Here is a 20,275-nt window from a genome sequence, read left to right on the forward strand (position 1 = left end):
GCAAATGTCAAGAATTCATACGACTCTCTTCATCGGCAACCTGTTATAAAAACAACTATTAAAATTGTGACAGAAAGCTGAAGAAGCCCTAATGAATAGCTTTGAGGCTACAGAATGGATTGCACTATTCCAACAAAATGCCATAACTCATTGATGCCATACCTGAGTATGTGGCTGAATATTCAATCTTCTATGTGGAAAATAATACCTTTTCTACTACAAAAAGTGCAATGTTTTCCCAATAACAAACTCTCTACCACCAGTGATTTGAAGGAACCACTAAATAAAATGAAAGAACAATGCAAGCTGAAGCAGGGAAAACAGGGAAGTGTCGGGGAGGATACAAAACAACTAAAATAAGACAAGATTAGAAAGAGCAGAGAGGCATACGGGAAGAAACTAGAGGATGCACTAGCCAAACAAAATAAGAAATGCATCATCAGGATTTAACAAGAGCACAAGCTTCAAGCAGCAGGATGATCAGATAGATGGAAGTCTTGGCAGAGCCAATGAAGTGACCACATTGAATTTAATTTAAGTTTCGGAACAAGTGCTTCCTCTCCTGTCCACAGCCAAACTTATCACGCCTTACCTAAATCTCTTTCTTGATTTCTCACCTTAAATATTTTATGTTTCACCATGGCCCTGGAAATGTATCATTTCAAAAATACCTGTCTTCAACCAAATTAGAAGATGGTGCTGCTAATTTGTTCCCCATTAGAGATTGTAAATCTCCAGATGTCTACTAAAAGTTTGGCTTTAAGCAAAAAAACAAAACAAAAAGACATGTCAATTGTTATATAACGGAGTGTTTTCAGAAAGAAGCTTCCTCAAATTCAAAGTAATACTGACCACTTTATACCTGCAAAACTTTTTGTTGTGTTATTCTTTTTCAATGTCTCTCTCTGGAGCTGAAGGAGCAGGCTCATTGGATGTTATCTTATATTCCTTTTATCCCTTTTTATCTCCTTTATTCTTAGGAAATTATCATCATTTAAGCCATTTTCCTCACCTCTCTTCCTTTCCTTTTAGTCATTTCCCTTTCTGTTTTGGTCTATGTGTCTGTTGGATCTAAAATGTAAAAGTTTTACGAGTACAAAAAAATTAAAAATAGAAACCAACCATTACAGTACATAAGATAGTTACTACACACAGCCATCTCTATCTAACTCTTTGAACAACCTGGATAAGTTATAACATTTGTTTTGCTTTTTTGCTAATAAACTGTTAATTATTCAGGCTGACCAGAATTTCATTTAATTTGCTGCAATGTGTATCTTTTAGTGACATCTTTGCTCCCTTCCCGTGACTGATAGACTTGCACGGTCAGATTCTTTTGAATCTTTCTTATCTCTGCCACAAAATGTTAGCAAAATGTTCAAATAAAGCATATGTCAGATAACTACAACCAGGACAGTTCATGTTTGTCAGACAAACTTAAATTTATTGTAGGTTTGCAGTTAGACAAAAAAAAGTTAAAAAAATTGAAAATTTTAGCAAGCTCAAAGCTGCTAACAAGTTTGCAAATAGATGTTTTGCACCTGTTTTGAGCAAAACACTCATGTTTTGGTTAATGTGGCCACAAAGTAGGCCTTGTTATAATAACAGACTATAGAGAGTTTGTGCAGGTGTGACATTACTTGGACTAAAAAGATTGTTAAATGGTCGTGTCATAACCAAAAATAGCATTCTCTAAATGCGACATTTTCAAAAGCAAAGCTGTAGAAGATAGAACAATCTGATCTTAAATTTTGTCCAGTAACTTCAAAGACAGCTTGTTATAATGGGTCATTGTTTGCTGTGCATCTAAGGCAAAAAAAAACATTAAAAGTGAAATGATAAGACAAATTCACCTCTATTATCGCGTACCATGCTTTCGTTACATTGTACTACCTTAAATGTTAGAGAAATAGCAAACACACACAAATGTATGTATGTATGTTATGTTCTGATTTGCATGTACTGTATGTATGTATGTATGTATGTATGTATGTATGTATGTATGTATGTATGTATGTATGTATGTATGTATGTATGTATGTATGTANATGTATGTATGTATGTATGTATGTATGTATGTATGTATGTATGTATGTATGTATGTATGTATGTATGTATGTATGTATGTATGCATGCATGCATGTATGGGGCTGTATGTGTGTGTTTGTTAATTTAATCAGATTGTCTGCAAAGTTCCATTCTTTTATGAAACTTACTGTTTTCCTAATATAACCTGGTCCAGAGGTTCAAAGATCCTCAACAATCTTCAAAATAGGACAGACAGTCGTCTCTTTCAAGTAATGCAGCTGTGTGATGATCTTGAAAGGTCAATAAATGGCAACATGAAAATAGCATCTCGTCTTAACATGAAAGCTCACTGCGAGTGGGCTGGGAGAAGAGATGGCATCTTAGGGTGGCCATGTCTTCATAAAAATAATTTATTTTTAGGCTGTTATTTACGGCTTTATTAAAGGTGGTGAAAACTGTCAAAGGTACTGCACAGAAAGATTTTTATATTCTAAATAATATTAACACAGTGTCAAATGAGGTGAGCTCAATTCTTATTTCACACCAATCATAGTTAGAAGCTTTTTATTAAATTGTAAAGTATCAACATCCTAAGGCCTTGAGGGATTAGGAGTAACTGGTAAGTGTAGATGACCAATTTTGCTTGTAGGCAGACCGAGGAGCATTGCCAGGGGAGAAGCATGGACTACCATGTAACTAGCAAGGCTAAGTCAGTTGCTCAATTTCCTGTGGTTTAGAATCAGTTCTGGGTTGCTGATCCTCAGTTTCCTTAGAAAAACTATACCGACTTTGAACTGGTCAGTGAATATCACAACATTGTTCCAGGGATGTTGTTCAGAACCGTTTGAGCTGATCATGTTGATTCATATACCAAGCTATAGCTTTGGTTCTGGGTTCAAGCTGCCAAGCAGTTTGAGAGTCTGTGCTAATCTGAGACATATGGGACGTTGCTAGACCTGGACATTGAAGTGTTGCCAATCAGAGGGGAAAATGTCAGATATTGAATTTTAGGTCATATCAACCAGTCCTAGCCTGTGGCAAAACTTATTTTAAAACAATGTCTTTAGAGCCTATTACTAGCTACCAAAATAAAATGGTTTAAACAAGTGTAGTTGGATGAGAATAGGAGATGCCGATACCTGGATATATGGATTAGAACTACATGGTCATGGACTACCTGACTGCCTTACTTATATACTGAAAAAGTAGGAATTCAGGAAGCAGGCGGTTGGGAAGCCAGCCATATACTGTTCATCCAGTTTATTAGCTTTCATATAAACTCTAAACCGGGTAATAATTGTAAGGGTTGGAGCCATAACCAATATGAGGAGAGAGGAAAGGAAGGGGTCTAGCTAATGTGTAACAACAACTATAGTTACAGTGACAGTGTCCAATATTTTGCAATTATTACATCAGCATTATATATGTGACAATAGTAACTATAGTTATACTTTTAGTTTTGTAATCTTGGTTATTTCCGTTATTACAAATGCATTATTTTATTGACCACCACAACACAGAAAACAGGTTGTATTTTCACCGAATGCTACCATACGTGCATGATCTAATAATTTCTAAATTCTTTTTGAAATTTTACTAAAAAATATATCTTTCTCTTTAAATTCAGATAAAGACTAACTGACACATACACAAACTAGCTTAACATTTTAACCCACAATTGACAAACCCTGTGTGCTGGGAGCATGTGAATGTTATGCAAGATTAACATCAGGTAGGGTTGGACAATGTGGCTTAAAAATCTAATTTTTTATGTTTTTTTCTACCAAATCTAATTAATTAATGCACCCCCCTTTGCTTCCTTATATCAATCAAAAATTACATACATTACTTTCAAGAACTAGCTTTATTTTTATCGTTCCCGTTTGGAGATGACCCTAATTTAAAGTACCCAATCCAAGATAAGAAAATGCTTTAATAAAATGTTTCACATTGGAAATATAACAAATCAAATATTCGCAGCTACTTATGCTATACAGTCACCTAGCTTATTATTTTTGGATTCATATCTAAGAACAAAAAATTATGAACTGATGTCACCCTGAGCTGTGCAAGCCCAAGAAGTGCATTGGTGAAAATAAAATCCAGATATTCCAAAAATGCAATCTTCATAAACAGAAAATGCAATTAATTGTTTTCATCGATTATACATATATATAACTGTCTGACTTTCAAAAAGCTCAGAAAACTTCATAAAAGCTCTTTTCCTAAGTCAAAATTACATGAAATTGAACAACAGCAACTTATTTAAATCTTGAATCTTCAATAATTGAGAAAAGTATAGCTAGAATGAATTGACTGTACATCATAAATTGAAGGATTAGCAAATTAGCAGCTAATTTCTTTTGTCATTTTCTAACACTGTGTTGGAATTATCTGGGACCCCTTACACAATAGTAGCAGGTTTTTTTTTTGTTTTTTTTTTATCAGTTGGTTACATTTTTTGTAAAGCCAGGGTCACATCAATAGAGCAGACTTTTTAATTTCCGCTCCAATATTTTTTTTCACTTCTGTCTCTGTGCCCCACAAATTGAAATAATGTCCCATTTTAGAGTGGTTCAGATTAATAAAAGTAGATAACATAGAAAAATAATAACAACAAAAAAGTGAATGCCAGCGGCATATAAGGACACTATACAGGAGGAAACAAATACATAATAGTAAAAACTTGGTATGGGAAAAAGGAAGAAAATAAAAATTATTAAAAATAACATTAGAAAAATAAAAACATGTAACTTGTCAAGAAAATATTTAGTTTTAACTGCTTTTCGATCTTCATGATCAACATTTTTCTTTCCAGCTGATTGACTGTGGGGTGGAGTGTTCTCAAGGATTCAGATCAAACCTGTAACCTAACCTAAGCAGGTTTGCCGTTCAACATATGTTAGCATGGTAACTAGCCTAGTTGAGAATGAATCCAGCTTAGTGGTACTGGCAAGTCTGAGTTGAACCTGTAATTATCTAGCTAATCGGTAATCCTGCATCATGGTACAGGCCTCAGGTGGAATTTGCTTCTGTTTTTGTAATTAAAGCTGTCTTTATAAAAGAAAAAAAAATGTTAAACAAAAAGTTAATGAATGCTCACTCCCTCCCATTGACTACTTTTACAGAAGATATTAGAAGTTAAAAACACACAACTCTGTTGTGGTACCTTCTGCCAAACAAATCTGAGCTGAAAAAAGTAGAACCTACCAATAAGGATGGAGTAAAGGATCCCAGGTCTGTCAGAGGGAGGTTGTATGTTTCTATCCTGGTCCACAGCTTGAATAGGAGGCGTCACATTAAGGGGATTCGTCTTGTTCTGGTAACATAACAAAAGAAAATAACTTTACATGCAGAGTTCTTTGCACTGTTGACTTTAAGTTTTTTTTACAACAAGTTTGAATCATAAAAAAAAATATTTTTTTTGTTGTTTTTTCTAACTACCTTTATTTTTAATCACGCAGATGCTCAGATGTCTGAGGTTTTTCATGAGATCTGCTTAAACTACTGAGCAATTACAAATGACCATTCCCCTTTTAGCTCATAATGGATATACAGTATGTGCTATTTTACATTTATTGAACAGTCATAAGCTTTGTGATTAGTGCTGCATAGAATGAAAGTTTTGTTCGTGAAGGATGAAAATTAAAGAAGACGAAGGATTATGAATACTTTTGCAAGGTGCTGCAAAATGAACATTTGTGATCTTCCACACTAATTTGTTTAGACGTACCTGGATGATCTGTGCTCTATAGCAATGTAGAATGTAATAACTTTCCATTTCCTTTTCATTTCTCACTGATAAAAGGGAATCATTTCTATAGGTAAAAGTTCACTGCACACATTGAAAATCAATTTCTCACATTTTCCACCTGCCTGCCTGTGTTTACTTTATGTGCACACCAAATGTGATGGAAAATGGCAAGTGTGCCTCCATGTATGTTTGTTTGTGGTCACGCAATGATATTGATTTACACTAGTGCAATATGCCATGGTCCCCAATGGGAAAACCCTTGATATATTGAATTAAAAGATTTTTAATGCATAAAAGCAACAGCCCTGGATATCATATCTCAAGTGACATCTAACATGAATTTTCCAAATGGAGTGCATTGCGTCTGACATATAACGTGCTGTGAAAATGTGTTTGTTACAGATACAGTTGTTTCTGCAGTTTTATTTAAGTGAAAAGTTTTAGACTTAAAAAGATACATCAATAAAAAATAACACCAGGCAAAAACTACCAAAATAAAAACACAAAAGTTAGTTTTATATTTGATTTTCACAAATAGAGGACAACCATTCAGAAAAAGAAAAAGAAAAAAACTGGCCCTGTTTGAAAAAAGCTAAGACCTCCCCTGACCATAAATATAGAAATGTTTATCTATTTTGTATATTATTTTGTTTTTTGAATAAAAATATTCTACGTGATCATCATACCAATATATGATGGTATGGGGCTGCTTTAGAACCTGGATTACTGGCTGTAATCTAATAGAGATGCACCATTCCAGTTTTTTGCTGATCCAAACTGACAAATTTACCTGGTTAAGTACCAACCAATATCTGATCCAACCGACAATAAATGATCAGTATACCTTGCATTCTGAGGGAAGACTTTAAACTTGACCTAAATATTGTTACGAAATGTAACAAATCAAAAAACATAAAATAAAATAAAATAAATAATAAATAAAATAAATATACCCTATATATTATTAACAAAAGCAGATGGACATTAGGTGCAAAACTAAAGACGTAACAGTTTCATGTAAAGTGCACTTAAGTTGATCTAAAACATCTCCTATCAAATCATCAATAACTGATGCAGCAATATTGAAGCGAATATCGAATCCAGGTATCGGACCAGAGCATTTCTGCCTAATAAACTATGCATTTTGCTCAGAAAATCCAGAAAGAGAATGTTTAGACATCATTTTGTCAAAACAAACCATTTCAACTGGTCAAGTGAAAATCAAAAGTAAATTCAACTGAGATGGTTTGGCATGATCCTAGACTGTTCACTGAGCTGTTCATGCTTCAAAAACTCTCAAATAGACTGAATATGCATCCTCTACACTGATGTCAAAGACATGAAAGGTTGTTGCTAAGGATGTGTCTTTAGTTTGGGGGTTTACTTCTTCAAATAGTGGCAAGTGGCTACTTTAAACAGCTTTTCCTCTTTATGGAAGAAAAAAAAATTTGCATTTGTATTTATCTTATTATTGGTTTATTTTTGATGTCAAAATGTAACTATCAGAAATGTTTAAGTGCTAATAATAATAATAATAATATTATTATTATTATGATAATAAAAATGGAGAAATTTTTTAGCGGCAAAATACTTTCTCAAAAAAGAGCATGCTGCGCAACACAGCAAAATCCTAAAAAAATCCCAAATCCTACACTTTCTATACCACAGTGCAATGCACCTGTCATGCAGGACTTCAAATCTTACACCCATTACTGATCATTATTGCTGCTGCATGTCACTGAGTGAAAACAAAAACGATTTTTTTTATTGCAGATGAGTAATGGATATAAAAGAAAAAAATACAATGTATACAAATATCAAATAAATGATCTTCCAGGAGTTGAGAGTAAATAGGAAGGAGAGAGGCATGTAAATGAAGCAAAGAAGAAGGAAGGAATCTGGTAAAGATAACACAGGTGCGATCATTACAATTTATATAACTGACATCAATTTAAACTCCTACTCACAATGTACAAAAAGAAACAACAATTGCAGAAGCACATAGCAAGAAGAGAAGCAGCCATTGCAGAGTTCTTTATGGTTTCTTACTGAGGCTTTCATGAGGTTAAAATAAACAAAACATCTGAACATATTTCAGACATGACTTATATACCCATAGAGTTAGCATTTAACACAGACCCAGATATTTAATTTCATTATGAGAAGAAAGCCAGAATCCATTTGTCGTCCTATTCAGAGAGCTGGAAAAACAATATACATGAAACTACTTTACACTTTGACTCTCCAGTGAAAGCTGAACCTTCCTTTGTCAGGTGCCACTAAAAGCACTTTGAGTAGGACTCTGGGCTTAAAATGGGGCTTTTGATGGCAAAGGGTGACAGCACTTTACTTTTCTAGGAAAGAATGGTTTTATTTTATAGAACCTTTACGCTGAGCACAATATAAACGGTAACAGTAGTTCTCGTTTCTTTATCATTATGTTCCTCATGGCCTCTGGCTACAAAACAAAAAACAACTTTTACATCCTTTTAAGCTGATGTGTCCTGCACCCTAAGCCTTGATTCAAGAAGAAGTGCAGTATTATTAGAAACAATGCAATATTCAATTGCAGCTAAACAAAATAAAAAAAAAAAGTGCTTAATTCTGATTTAAAATCATCTGTATGTGCTGTTATATTCCTAAGATAGATATCATTTTGTTTTGGCACTAAAGTAATGCGTTACTCTGTTTTAGGCTCCGCCTCTAACATTGGGGGCCGTTTTCTGGATCTGTTGCTATGTAAACGTGTTCAGATGGCTTCGGTCCGGGAGAACTGCCTTTTTGTTTAACCCCAGTTTTCTCCTGTTTATGTGTTTGTTAGGTAGCTTATTTCGTAGGCCTATATATATATATTGTTTTAAGTCGGAGTTAGGTAAGTCAAGTTTTTTTTTTTTTTCTTTTAGGGTTGTTTTGTCTGTTATTTTAGCCTGAGCTCTCCCTGAAGTCTGTACAGAAATGCCCTTTTGATTCCTCCATTCACTGTCTACATTTATGTTGGTCCATTATATCTCGTAGACCCAGCAGGGGGACGTAACATTACAAAGTTTATTGGTGAACAGAACATGCTTTGACCATTTTCTCCTCGTCTCAACATTAGTTATATATGTAAATTGTAACAACAAATGACAAATGAGGATACACAAACAATATGTATAGGTGTGAGTATGCATACAAATGTATTTTATATATCCTATATAAATAGAAATACAGTTTGTGAGAGGACAGTGTGTTTTTTTTTTTTTTTTTCTAAGCAGTGTCTGTGGTGTTTAACTGAGATGGTCAAAAATACAGACTGTGGAAAACAAAAATCTGTTCTTGTGGCGACTTTGTTTAGGGAATAATGTTCTGTAGAGTTGACCTGAAGGTAATATTCAAAATAGTCTTTGAAAAGAATGTGTGGAATCAGCACAGATGTTAGCTACACTTTTTCTGACCCTAGATCTGACACGATTCTGGGTTGGAGGGAAGGTCAGGCATGATAATTTCCTCTGGAGACCTTGTTTCATACTGTTTTCACCTTTACTGTTTTATGCCTGAGCCAAACCACATAGTCAGTGATGGACATAGAACAGTCAGAATAACGGCAGTGTAGAATATTTTAATGATTTTACTTCAAGCAACTGTTGAAACTTTACTGGCATTTCTTTCTACAAGAGGCTGTCTTCTATAAACCCAGTACACATTGTTGCTTTGATCCCAAAGGTTTGCCCGAGCACCAAGGAAGCTTGGGGTAATAAAGCAAGCATTAAAATGATGATACATTACCTAAAACATAAAAGAAATGTTGTACATACACATCATAGTTTTTCAAGATAGTCCTTGGCATACACACTTAATGCCAATTAGGGGCTATCAGGTCTCCAGGTGCACAGGTGCTTTGTTGCTGGACAAAAGCCTTTTGTCATCTGAAGAACTTTTGCAGCCAATAACAGGTTTTCTTTGAAAATTGCCCCATATTTAGCCCCGTTTATCTTCCAGTCAGCTTCAACTAGCTTACCCACTTCCACTGAAGGAAAAAAGAACCCTGCAGTGCTATTCTTCACAACCATGGTAAGAATGTTGTGCTCAGGATGATATAATATGCTTTTTGCCACAATGCCAAAGAGTTTCTTCAAGTTCAAAATCATGTTGTTTGTGTTTTATAACATTATAACTTCACTGTTTAGTGAATCATTTTTGTGCCAAATGTCTACTAATTTAGATCTTTTATGCTTTTTTTTTTCTTCTGGAGAAGAAAACAAAACTTGGTCCCTTTATACTTCTTGTCAAGATTATGTCTTACATCTAGTTTGAGTCAAGGTTATTTTTTACAACTTCATGCTATGGTGACACAGTCATGGTTCTTTTCTGCTATAGACACACAAATAGAGAGCAGGAGGTGCTTGTGGCATAACAGTCAAAACAATACTTTTCAATCACAGCCTGATATAACTAAAATCACAGGCAAAAAGATAAAAATGTAAACTCAAAGCAGGTAGAAAGAGCAAGCTGGGAGGGTAATGCTGTAAAGCTCCTAACATGCTGTGATTCTAAAGCTTACTGTCAGAGACATGCTGGCAGAATCAAGCAAACACTTGGAATCAGCAGGAAGACTAAAAGCAACAACTACGAGTGACACTACTAAGCAAGATCGCTTTTTTTTATATGTGTATATATAAACAGGTGAGCTTAGAGAGGGGGGTGGCTGATCCTGAGAGAAGTGCAAAGATCAATAGAAGGAGGGAGAATATCTTATGGCTTTAAGTGGTCAGATAACATCTTTTCCGCACCGAATAATACATAGCACTTGTAGCAGTGGGACAAAGATAAAACACTTTCTAATGCTGACTAACATGATACAATTACAGACTGTAATTTACATAAAGTGGTTTACTGCAATGTTGTAATATGCTGAGCTCAGCTGTGCTCAACTTTTAACCAGTCAACTGCTATAATGTTGTATGACAAATTAAATTACTGGTCAAGTGTTGGGTGAGTGTTTACAAAATGCATCTGTAAAGGCACAACAACCATTTTTGTTAATTTAAACTACAAGAAATTTCATATTTGCAAAGCCAGCAGTTCTTTTGAATTTATGCATAACAACCGCAAGAAGCTGACTTTCTAAAACAAATGGCCAATATCTAGATGTGTATACAAGTGAGTGTGTATGGTTGGAATAGAGAAAGACACAGAGAGCATACTGCAGTTATCTTGGCTCAGAGGCTCCAAGGTTGTCACTTCTTATCAGTCTGATTGGTACTCAAACTTTCATAGTACCTTGACTCTCCCTCCTCACTCATTACTTTCCTCACTTCACCGCCTCTATATTTCTTTTACTACAGAAACTATGGCTTCTGGGTGCCCTTTCTTTGTGTTGCTGTGACCTGAAAAATATACCTTTCTGACTCATTGGGCTCTCTGTTTGCTCACTCAAGTCTGTAACTTAAATTACTTTCAAAAGAAATAGTTCAAATAGCAATAAAGACATCACACAAAAACTGCAGGGCAGGAAAACATTGTTTTAGAGGGTTTTGGTATGAGACCATCCATGAGCGAGGAGATCATTTTTTAACCAAACAGCCAAGCACCCATGGTTACCAGCCATGCTGCAATTCATAGCCTGGTTGTTGGCAATGCAACTTTTAGCCGTGTACATCTACATCTGACAGGGTGTTTGTGAAAAAGTAGAAGAAAAAGATCAAAAAGGGGACACTCTTAAAAAGTAAAGTTTAAAGCTTTCCACATCCCGTCTAAAGGATATAGCAAAGATGTAAAGCATCTTCCATTATTTAACTATGACAACAAGTAAAGGTTTAAGGATATGAAAATTATGAGAAAACACATAACACACCACAGTTTCTGGACTGGAGGGTAAAGTGTCCATCCATGTAGTCAACATGACAGGATCAATAGAATGCACCTTTTATCATTTCTTTCTATACCGTACACCTTTAATCTCGAGCCCAAGACAAACTATGATGTATCATCTGCAAAAATACTCTGATTACTCTGTAGTCATCTGTCTACATGTCTGTTTGTCTATCAAAGATGAACAAAAACATATTGAACAAATATTAAAAGATCAGCAATCCTCATCCTCCTGCACCATTGAGAGCATTCTGACTTGCTGTCTCACTATGTGGTGTGGAGGCTGCAGCGCCTCAGACTGGAAGAAAGTGAGATTTCATCCCAGCGCTTCATGTCCCAAGCCTGTTACATCATCAGTGATCCCTCACCCTCCCACCATGGACTGTTCTCCTTGCTGCCGTCTGGAAAGAGGCTTTGCAGCATTTGATGCATGACCAGCAGGTACGGTAAGAGCTTTTCCCTGCGGCCATAAGACTGTTGAAGAGTTAAAAAACTCTAATCAAGTCACAAATCGAGACTCTGCATCACACTAACATCATACTTGCACTACACAGTGAATCTCCAAAACAGAACTCAACTCAGTGTTTCTACTGCATTTTGCACCATATTTATTTATTCATTTTTGAACTGCTCTGAATTTTCCACATCAATGTCTTTTGCACCAGTTCTCTCCTACACTGTTTACAATTTGATCACTGCAGCACTTTATAAATGGAAATATTCATTTTCACTGCTGGGCTGCTGCTCATTCACTGTCGAAAAGCTGTATGTAAGAAAATTTAAATTTGTATACACCCTGTGTATAGAAAATGACAATAAAGTTTTTCTAAGTCTAAGTCAAAGCGACAGAGACATGAAACCTGCAATTGATACTATCAATTTAACAATTTGAAGGTACTGTAAGGTAAGGAAGCAAAGCAGGGAGAATGTTTTTGTCAATCAAAATGGAATATAGTTAACAACAATTAAATCATCAATCATTCGTACCACTATTGCCCCAGAGCCCGTCCAACGCGACTCGCTCCGTAAAATGTCTCTTATCAACTCAGAAAACTTGCTATACTAAGACATGTTCAAAATAAATAAATCCTAAAATAAAAAAAAAAAACTGTTTGAACATTAATTTCAATATGCAAGCACAGTAAAATGTGCAATAATATGAGTTTAAATGTCATTATTTAAAAAGTGTACACATATTTTAATCTACACCCCTAACCCCCAAGTCTTAATAAAGCACAGTGCTACAGTATCTATGTGTTTTGACATGTTTTACAAGAATAGAGCAGGAAGCACAAGGGCAGACAGCAAATTAATGGTAAAAAGTTATTTTTGCAGCTCAATCCTTCCTATATTGATTGGAAGATAGAAATTATATTTTACAGCACACAATAGATGGCTCATTATCAAAGCAAGTTGCTCTGTATAACATGTGACCGAAGAACACTGCCTGTATTTAGGGTAAAAAAAAACTTCTTCAAACAGTTCTGGCACAGTTTGGTGAATATCAGTTTTTGTTCCAGCAAGATGGAGCTTTAATGAAAAGCTAAAAGTGATAAACCGATATAAACATAAATGTACTGACATTTCTTCTCTATGGCTGAGAAGCTCCTAAGATCCTAGGCCTCATTAACACTGACAACATTCTTTGTCTGCTCTGCCATCCATCATAAACTCTGCAGAGCAGCAATCCCCACTTGAGGCATGTATAATCTGGTCATGCATCCAGAAAGCTCCAATCTTACTTTAAAAAGTACATAATTTGCTTTACTCTTTCCGAGTCTGACATCCTGTGTGGCTCATCTGTTTTGTTAATTATGTATGCATTTGCCTCTTCATCAGTTAAAAATACACTTAATCCTTACTTTCAACAGACAAAAAGTAAGGACCACTTTCCAGTGCTTTTTTTTTAATAAATTATATTTAAATCAACTTTAGTTTTTCCCGTATACTTCAGCAGCATTTTAAAGAAAAAATAAATTTCAAACTTATATGCCAGTCAAGAGTGTCCTGAATCTTGATGGTGGTAAAATCCATTGTGAGGCTGAGAGGCATGTACTGTATGCGATCCAATGCAGTGAGGACTGTACAGCCTCCTACAATAGAAAAACCAACAACTTCACAAATGCATAATGCAGAATACGAGAGCCAGTAGCTCTAAAACTGAATAGTTATCATTAGCAGGTTGTAGTATGGGTACTGATAAACTGTTTCCAGATAATTCATTAAAAAATATTTTAGCTCAGGGTTAGGATTAAAGCATTAAGTGTGAATGCACCATTAGACGCAAATTATATCTAAGCTTTAAATGATTAAACTATGATAAATAGGAATTAAGAAGGTATATCCAACTCAAGTAATCGAGGGGAAATCCTGCATGTTTTAGATTCGTCTCTGCCTTAGCACAATTACAATAGATAAACAAGAACCAGGTGTGTTAAAGAAGAGAAACATAAGAAATATATGACATCAGCCCTTAAGGACTAATTTTGGACATTTTAGGCATTGAGACTACATTCAGTAGGGTTATATGTTCATAAGATGAAAACGTTTGGATCACAATAAAGAACATGCCAGTTTTTTTCCCAGGTCATGAAAGGAAACGCAGCTGGTTCCAGTCTGTTTTTACTCAATAAGTGTATTAAACTATCTTCTTAACTTAAATGTCATTTTTTCCCCACTAGGTTTGTCTTTTTGTAAAGAATTGATGAGATTCGATGATATAGCACATTGCTAATACTATCACCATAAACACAAACCAAAAAAATTTTTCCAGCATAATTAATTTCATATCAAAATCTAAAGTAGAACTACTTAAATACCTCAAAACACTGGTGCAAGTACTATAAAAAAACAGAAAAAATATGCAAAAGAGTTCCTCCAGTTATTTTTGAGTAGGGTTTTATTATACTATAGTAACGTACAGTAAAAGAGAGTGGAGCCCGGATACAACTGTTTCCCTTCTCATATGTAATTCTTCAGTGCCGTCCTTTCCCAACTCCGTGAGGTGCTTTTAAATGATTGGAGGATCTTCAATCATGGTGAAAGGAAAATCATTTCAGAGATGCATGAGGAGCCAGGATGTAACACAGCGTAATCAAAAGCACAAAAATATTTCTACCATCTAAGATTTTAATCATTATTAAATTCAAACTTTCCATAAATTGGAAATAACAGTTAAGAACTGACCTAAGATCTGATGACTCTTCTTGAAAAGACGTGATATGAAAATGTGTATTTTAATTTTAACAGACAAACGTGGATTTTAATCAAATTTTATCTACATTTTATTTATTTATTTTTTTTTTGTCAATATACTAGATCATGGGTTTTAAAAATGTGGGAGTCTAAGCCCCATTCAATAATAATGGCAATCCGTGGAGCAGAAAACACAATCTACCTAAAACTTTGGTCCAATCATGTTTATTTTATTTGCCAGACAAGAGCAGCTTATCAAAATAGATATGGAGCGGATCTAGTTAGAACTATAACAAGTAGTTCTGCTCCATACTTCTGGGTTTAAAGGAGAAAAACTTGATTAAGATCTAATTGATGGAGAGGGCTGATCGTTTTTAAGGATTGTTCCTCTCATCCTAGGGGACAAATGAGACTTATTTTGTACATTTATAACTCAATGCTGCTTTACAAGGCTGACTTGATATAAAAATATTTTTATATCAAAGCTGTTTTACTTTTAACATTTTCCAAACACTGAAGCACAGCTTAGGGGAAAAGATCAGCTGTTAGAAGTAAAATATTAAAGAAAGGTTGCTGACCTTAACTTTTTTAGTTGTGAAACTGATTTGTGCTTTTCTTTGCATTGCTATCATGAAAAAGTAATGTGACTACAACCTTTTTATTGATGGATCTTACTATATCAGAAAGATTTACAGAACCCTGTTTAAGTGAAAAGTCTTAGGGACTTAACACACTGAGATCCTAATGCATTTTTTAAAATGTTTTTCCAATGTTTTATGTGTATCTATGACAAAGTGAACAGATCTGCTAAGGGAAAATGCAGTTTATGCTCAACCCTTCCTTAATCCTCTTTCCTTTCCAAAAAGCATTTAAAGTTTGTAGTTGTCTACTTTCCTGACTAGGTGTACCAATGGTGCAGACCGTGGCAGTGAGAAAAAAGTTATTCAATCCCTCCGTCAAACTAGGCTGGGACCAACAATGGGCTCTAAAATAACATTTTATTTAGACATTCAGGAACCAGAGTTAATTCATTGAACAAATCTGGGAATACAGTGACTAGTCAATTTTCTATTCCATACAGTTTTACTAATTAAAGGTTATTGGCACCGTATCAAAACTGAGATCAGATTTTTTATTTTATTTATATATGTACAAAATGGATTGGTATTTGGAATATTTAAGACATAATCCACCTTAGTCTCATCTGTAGAGAAGCAACACCATGGCCATAATACATACTATAACCATCACTGTGATATGTGCTATGCCTACCTTTTTTTTGTTGTTCTGAAGCAACTATATCAGCTGGTTTAAGCAAAAAGTTACAGAAGAATCACCAAAAAATTGCTCATTTTGAAAAGAGGAAATGAGCAGCATTTTCTTTGGTATGAATCAACGTCAGTTGAAACAGTGAAATAAGTGAAGCCTCATACATCCACATCAATAACCAAGAAATGTGCCTACTTCAGCACTGCATTTAAATTTGAAACTAGAGTTGTTTTGAATCGCCATACCTTTCTTTTGTATGTTGCTTTGTTGAGCCTTTATATTACTTTGTCCACTTTGACTTAAATGTTTAATTTGATCCATTATGACTTATGAGTAGCAGGCTGAGTTTTTTTGAGCACATCAGAAAAATATAGAAGGCTAAAACCATAAAAGTTATTCCCCAATAAGCTCTTGACGGAATTAATGTGTATTTATTTGCTCACATATGGCAGTGATCTTGCCAAGAATAAAAAGATGAGGTAGACAATCTGCAGGTAGGCCTCAGGTCTTTCTGGCCCGACATTATTGTGTGTCTGTGTGGGTGGAGGGGGTGTTAAGGCATGAATGCTCTACTGGTTCACCCATAATCATTTGTGTTTACAGTAAGTGTGGGTGGGTGTGTGTAGAAAGGGATAAATGCTCTGCTGACTTGTCAGAGATGAGGATTTTTCCCCGCAGCAACTTTGTTTCATCTATAAAGTGGTAAAGCTAGTTTCTTTGGATAACAGCATCAACTAAATGATAGAGACAGAGATACAAACGCACTGCACACAGTGCTGTGTAAGCATAAGTAGAAACCACAGTCTGTCAGACTCTGTCTTGTAACACTTGTCATTACACAAAGGATTACCACTGCCATCTGTCAGGAAAAAAAAAAAAATCTGTCTGTATGTCAAAAGAACGTTTATTGAAATATTTTATCCTAAGTAGTTTGTAATGATATAGCATGTCATTAATATACAAAAACAATGGTCTCATCCAAAAGGAGTCTCATTAGCACAGTAATAAGACAGCCTTCTTTCCTTAAATAAATAGGTTTGGAAGATAGATTTCAGACTGTTGAATGTTGAAAAAAACTCCAAATCAAGTCACAGACTTTACATCAAACTGATCATATCAATGCGTTTCTTTGCACCATGTTTTTCTCCCACAATGTTCACATTTGATCACTGCTGCACTTTAACAAATGGAAGTGTTTATAGGTTTTGTAGAGGTACCTCTACTGTTTGTAGAGTTACTGTCTGATAATACTGTCACTCGTATTCCTTTTCAACCTTCCAAATTAGAGATTGTTTAAATCTCACAACAGTAAATCTATATTTTAATTGTTTACCAGAAACAAGGAGGTTTGAGAAGTGAGAAAGGCTTTAAAAGTATGAAACCTTAATGCTATATCGGAAGAATAAAAAACATGTAGTTCTGTTCTCAACTGATATTATATATATATATAGTATAATAGAGCATGCCATCTCTTCAAACAGGCAGTATATATTTTTTTCTTCAAAATAGCCTTTTTTTTCTGCTTGCAGCAGTCCTGCATTTTTTTTCTCTGCAAATATTCTTGTAGACTTTCATTGGAGCTTGAAAGAAACTGTGCCCCCTTAACTAAGGAAGTAATCTTTTTATCCATTGGCTGTTATACTGAGACAGTATCCTGACTGGAATCCAAAAGATTCATTTCCCTCCTAATATTCCAGTCCGTTGGAGAGACAACTGTTGCCTCCTCTTATTCCTCAGGCAAATCAGGCCAGTCATAAAGACGACAGGCCAATACTTCTATGACAGAGAATAAAAGATGAAAAAGCTGGATTGCTGTTATGCCAGCTGCTGAAAGCAAGTGACCTTTCCATGGACATGAGAAGGAGGAATTCTGGGTTACTCTCCTGATCTGCATTTGAGTACTGATTTAAAAGGATAACCTCAAACCCTTTCCTTTTCCAATTTCTCTTTGATAAAATAATACAGATATCACATCAATAAGTGCAGCTTTTTCTACACAAACTTTCTAGAAAATCACATAAAAGCCAATAAACATTTGAAGGCAATACCAGAATAATAACATAAAAAACTCTGCTTGGTTGTTTATGTTCAAGGTTAGTAATGAACTTAAAGATATATTAGTGACATAATTCTTACATTTAGATTTTAATTCAATTTGTTAAATAATGTGGTATACAGTGAGAAAGTCTGTGAAAATCAAATCTGATCTCTGAGTGATTAAAAACTTCATAGCACAATTCAATACTGTGAGAATTTTTTTTTAACTAAAATTACAGTGTCTGACTGATTAACACACCAACTTATTAATTACATAGTAAACTTTTAACATTATTTCAACATAACGCCATCAAGATGGCAGTGTAGAAAATGGGTTAATTGAATTTCTTTTAAGTAAAAAAAATGTGTTTAAAGCACATAGACATATTGGCGAGTAAAAATCAAAAGCTAGTGTTTTATCCTAAAGAAGAATTCTAATCCAGTGATCATCTCAACACCATGAGACCACAAGTCTTGCTATGTATTGCAGCATCGATAATGGACCATGTGAATTTATATTTTTGCTTGATAAAAGTTCCAAAACATTAACAAAAAAAAAAAAAAAAAAAAGAAATTGCCTGAGAAAATATCTGCAGTAGGATCGCCTCTCTTTTTGTATCTGCTCTACACAATATTTTTTCTATTTGTTGAAAAACAAACAAGGAACTCTTAGAATTCCAAAAATATTGTTAATCATTTCTTAACCTTAAAAAAAGTGGTTTTGTTACTTAGACGTAGACCACTTAATTAATCCCAATTCATTTGAGCAGTACAAAAGACAAACAAACACAAATAAACATGTAATAACCTTAAAGAGAAAAACAAAGATGATTAAAAAAGACAAAATGTCACAGGGAGCTTAACGACCAATATTAATAAAACTAAAAAAAACAAAGAAAGACACGAAAAAAACAAACAAAACAGTTATCTTAATAAATAAAGCGAAAAAATTAAAAGAATTTAAGAATTTAATAGTCGAATGGCTGTTGGTATAAAATAATTGGTTTGTATTACGAGCCTCTTAAGCAAAAGGCTGGATTTTTAATAATTGCGAGATAAAGGTTTCTTAGTAAGTTGACCTTCACCAAAAACACACCAATATTTTTTTTATTCTAAAAAAATAATAAGAGTGATTAGATGTCTTCAAAGACTATTTCAAATATTGCTATCTCTAGTTTCAGTTTGCTAAGAAAGAGGTACATCTAAATGAAGCCCTTTCTCATTATGGTGCTGCCAATAGTGTTATTACAAAGCACTTAGAAGTCAAGGTGAGTAAACAAAGGTTTTACACCTACCTCTTCCTGACATACTAAGTGCAAATGTTAGAGCTGGATTAATTACCTTGAGATCCTAAAGCAGATATCAAAGAGGAAAGAGTCTGGGTTGCATACATTAAGCTCAATAACAGTCCATTGAATTTCTACTTAATTGTCAGTCTGTTGAAAAAGGAGAGGATGACATATTGGAGCTTCATCAACAATTTCAAGCTTGTAATATTTTCAAAATTGGGTTTTGCTTATTACCTGTTTGTTGATTTGGATTTAACAATATACTTATTGAACAGTAATACCATTAAATTATAGAATGTGCGTTGAAAGTCAAGTGGCATTAGAACACTACTCTTTCTTGGAAAATATCTATGAGCCTAACTTAGTAAAAATCCTTTAATAGTTTCTTAGTGAGGTTTTTTTTCCCCACTATGTTTTAACCATCCCTTATGGAGTACTGCGCTGCCACACTGAAAAGTGCACAGGGAGCAATTAAGGTTAAGGGTTTTGCTCAGGGAGTCAGAGTGACAGTTGGAGTTTTTAACAGGCGATCTTGCAGCCTCCCAGGACATAAATGTCCTGCTCTCTAACCAGCAGGCTAACACTCAGGGAATTTCTTACAGGTATTCAAGAGCTTTAATAAACAGGCTTTCACAAGGTTTTATTCATTTTAACACCATCTGTAAGATCTCTTAATCGAAATCTAACATTTCAGAGAACTTGATGGATGTAAATTCAAAATTTAAATAAATGATTATCCACATATTTTCCCAATATACGTTCATATCGTTTAAATAAGGGTGCAGATAACAGCAACTTATTGTACACCATTTAAATCATAGTGCAAAAAGTGAGGATGAAAAAGGCTACACCA

At 34.6% G+C, this 20,275-nt stretch overlaps 1 protein-coding gene across 1 annotated transcript in view; it reads right to left on the reverse strand.

The window, feature by feature from the left end:
- LOC107085073 (protocadherin-15-like) overlaps positions 1-20,275 on the reverse strand; it is a 298,610-nt gene that overhangs the window by 161,928 nt on the left and 116,407 nt on the right. Inside the window, exon 10 of the mRNA XM_015375218.1 lies at positions 5,239-5,347. Within this exon, the coding sequence (XP_015230704.1) occupies positions 5,239-5,347 (109 nt within the window). The remainder of the gene's footprint in view (positions 1-5,238; positions 5,348-20,275) is intronic.

This window comes from Cyprinodon variegatus, unplaced genomic scaffold (genome assembly GCF_000732505.1).
Source record: "Cyprinodon variegatus isolate N-32 unplaced genomic scaffold, C_variegatus-1.0 Scaffold115, whole genome shotgun sequence".
NCBI classification, from domain to species: Eukaryota; Metazoa; Chordata; class Actinopteri; order Cyprinodontiformes; family Cyprinodontidae; genus Cyprinodon; species Cyprinodon variegatus.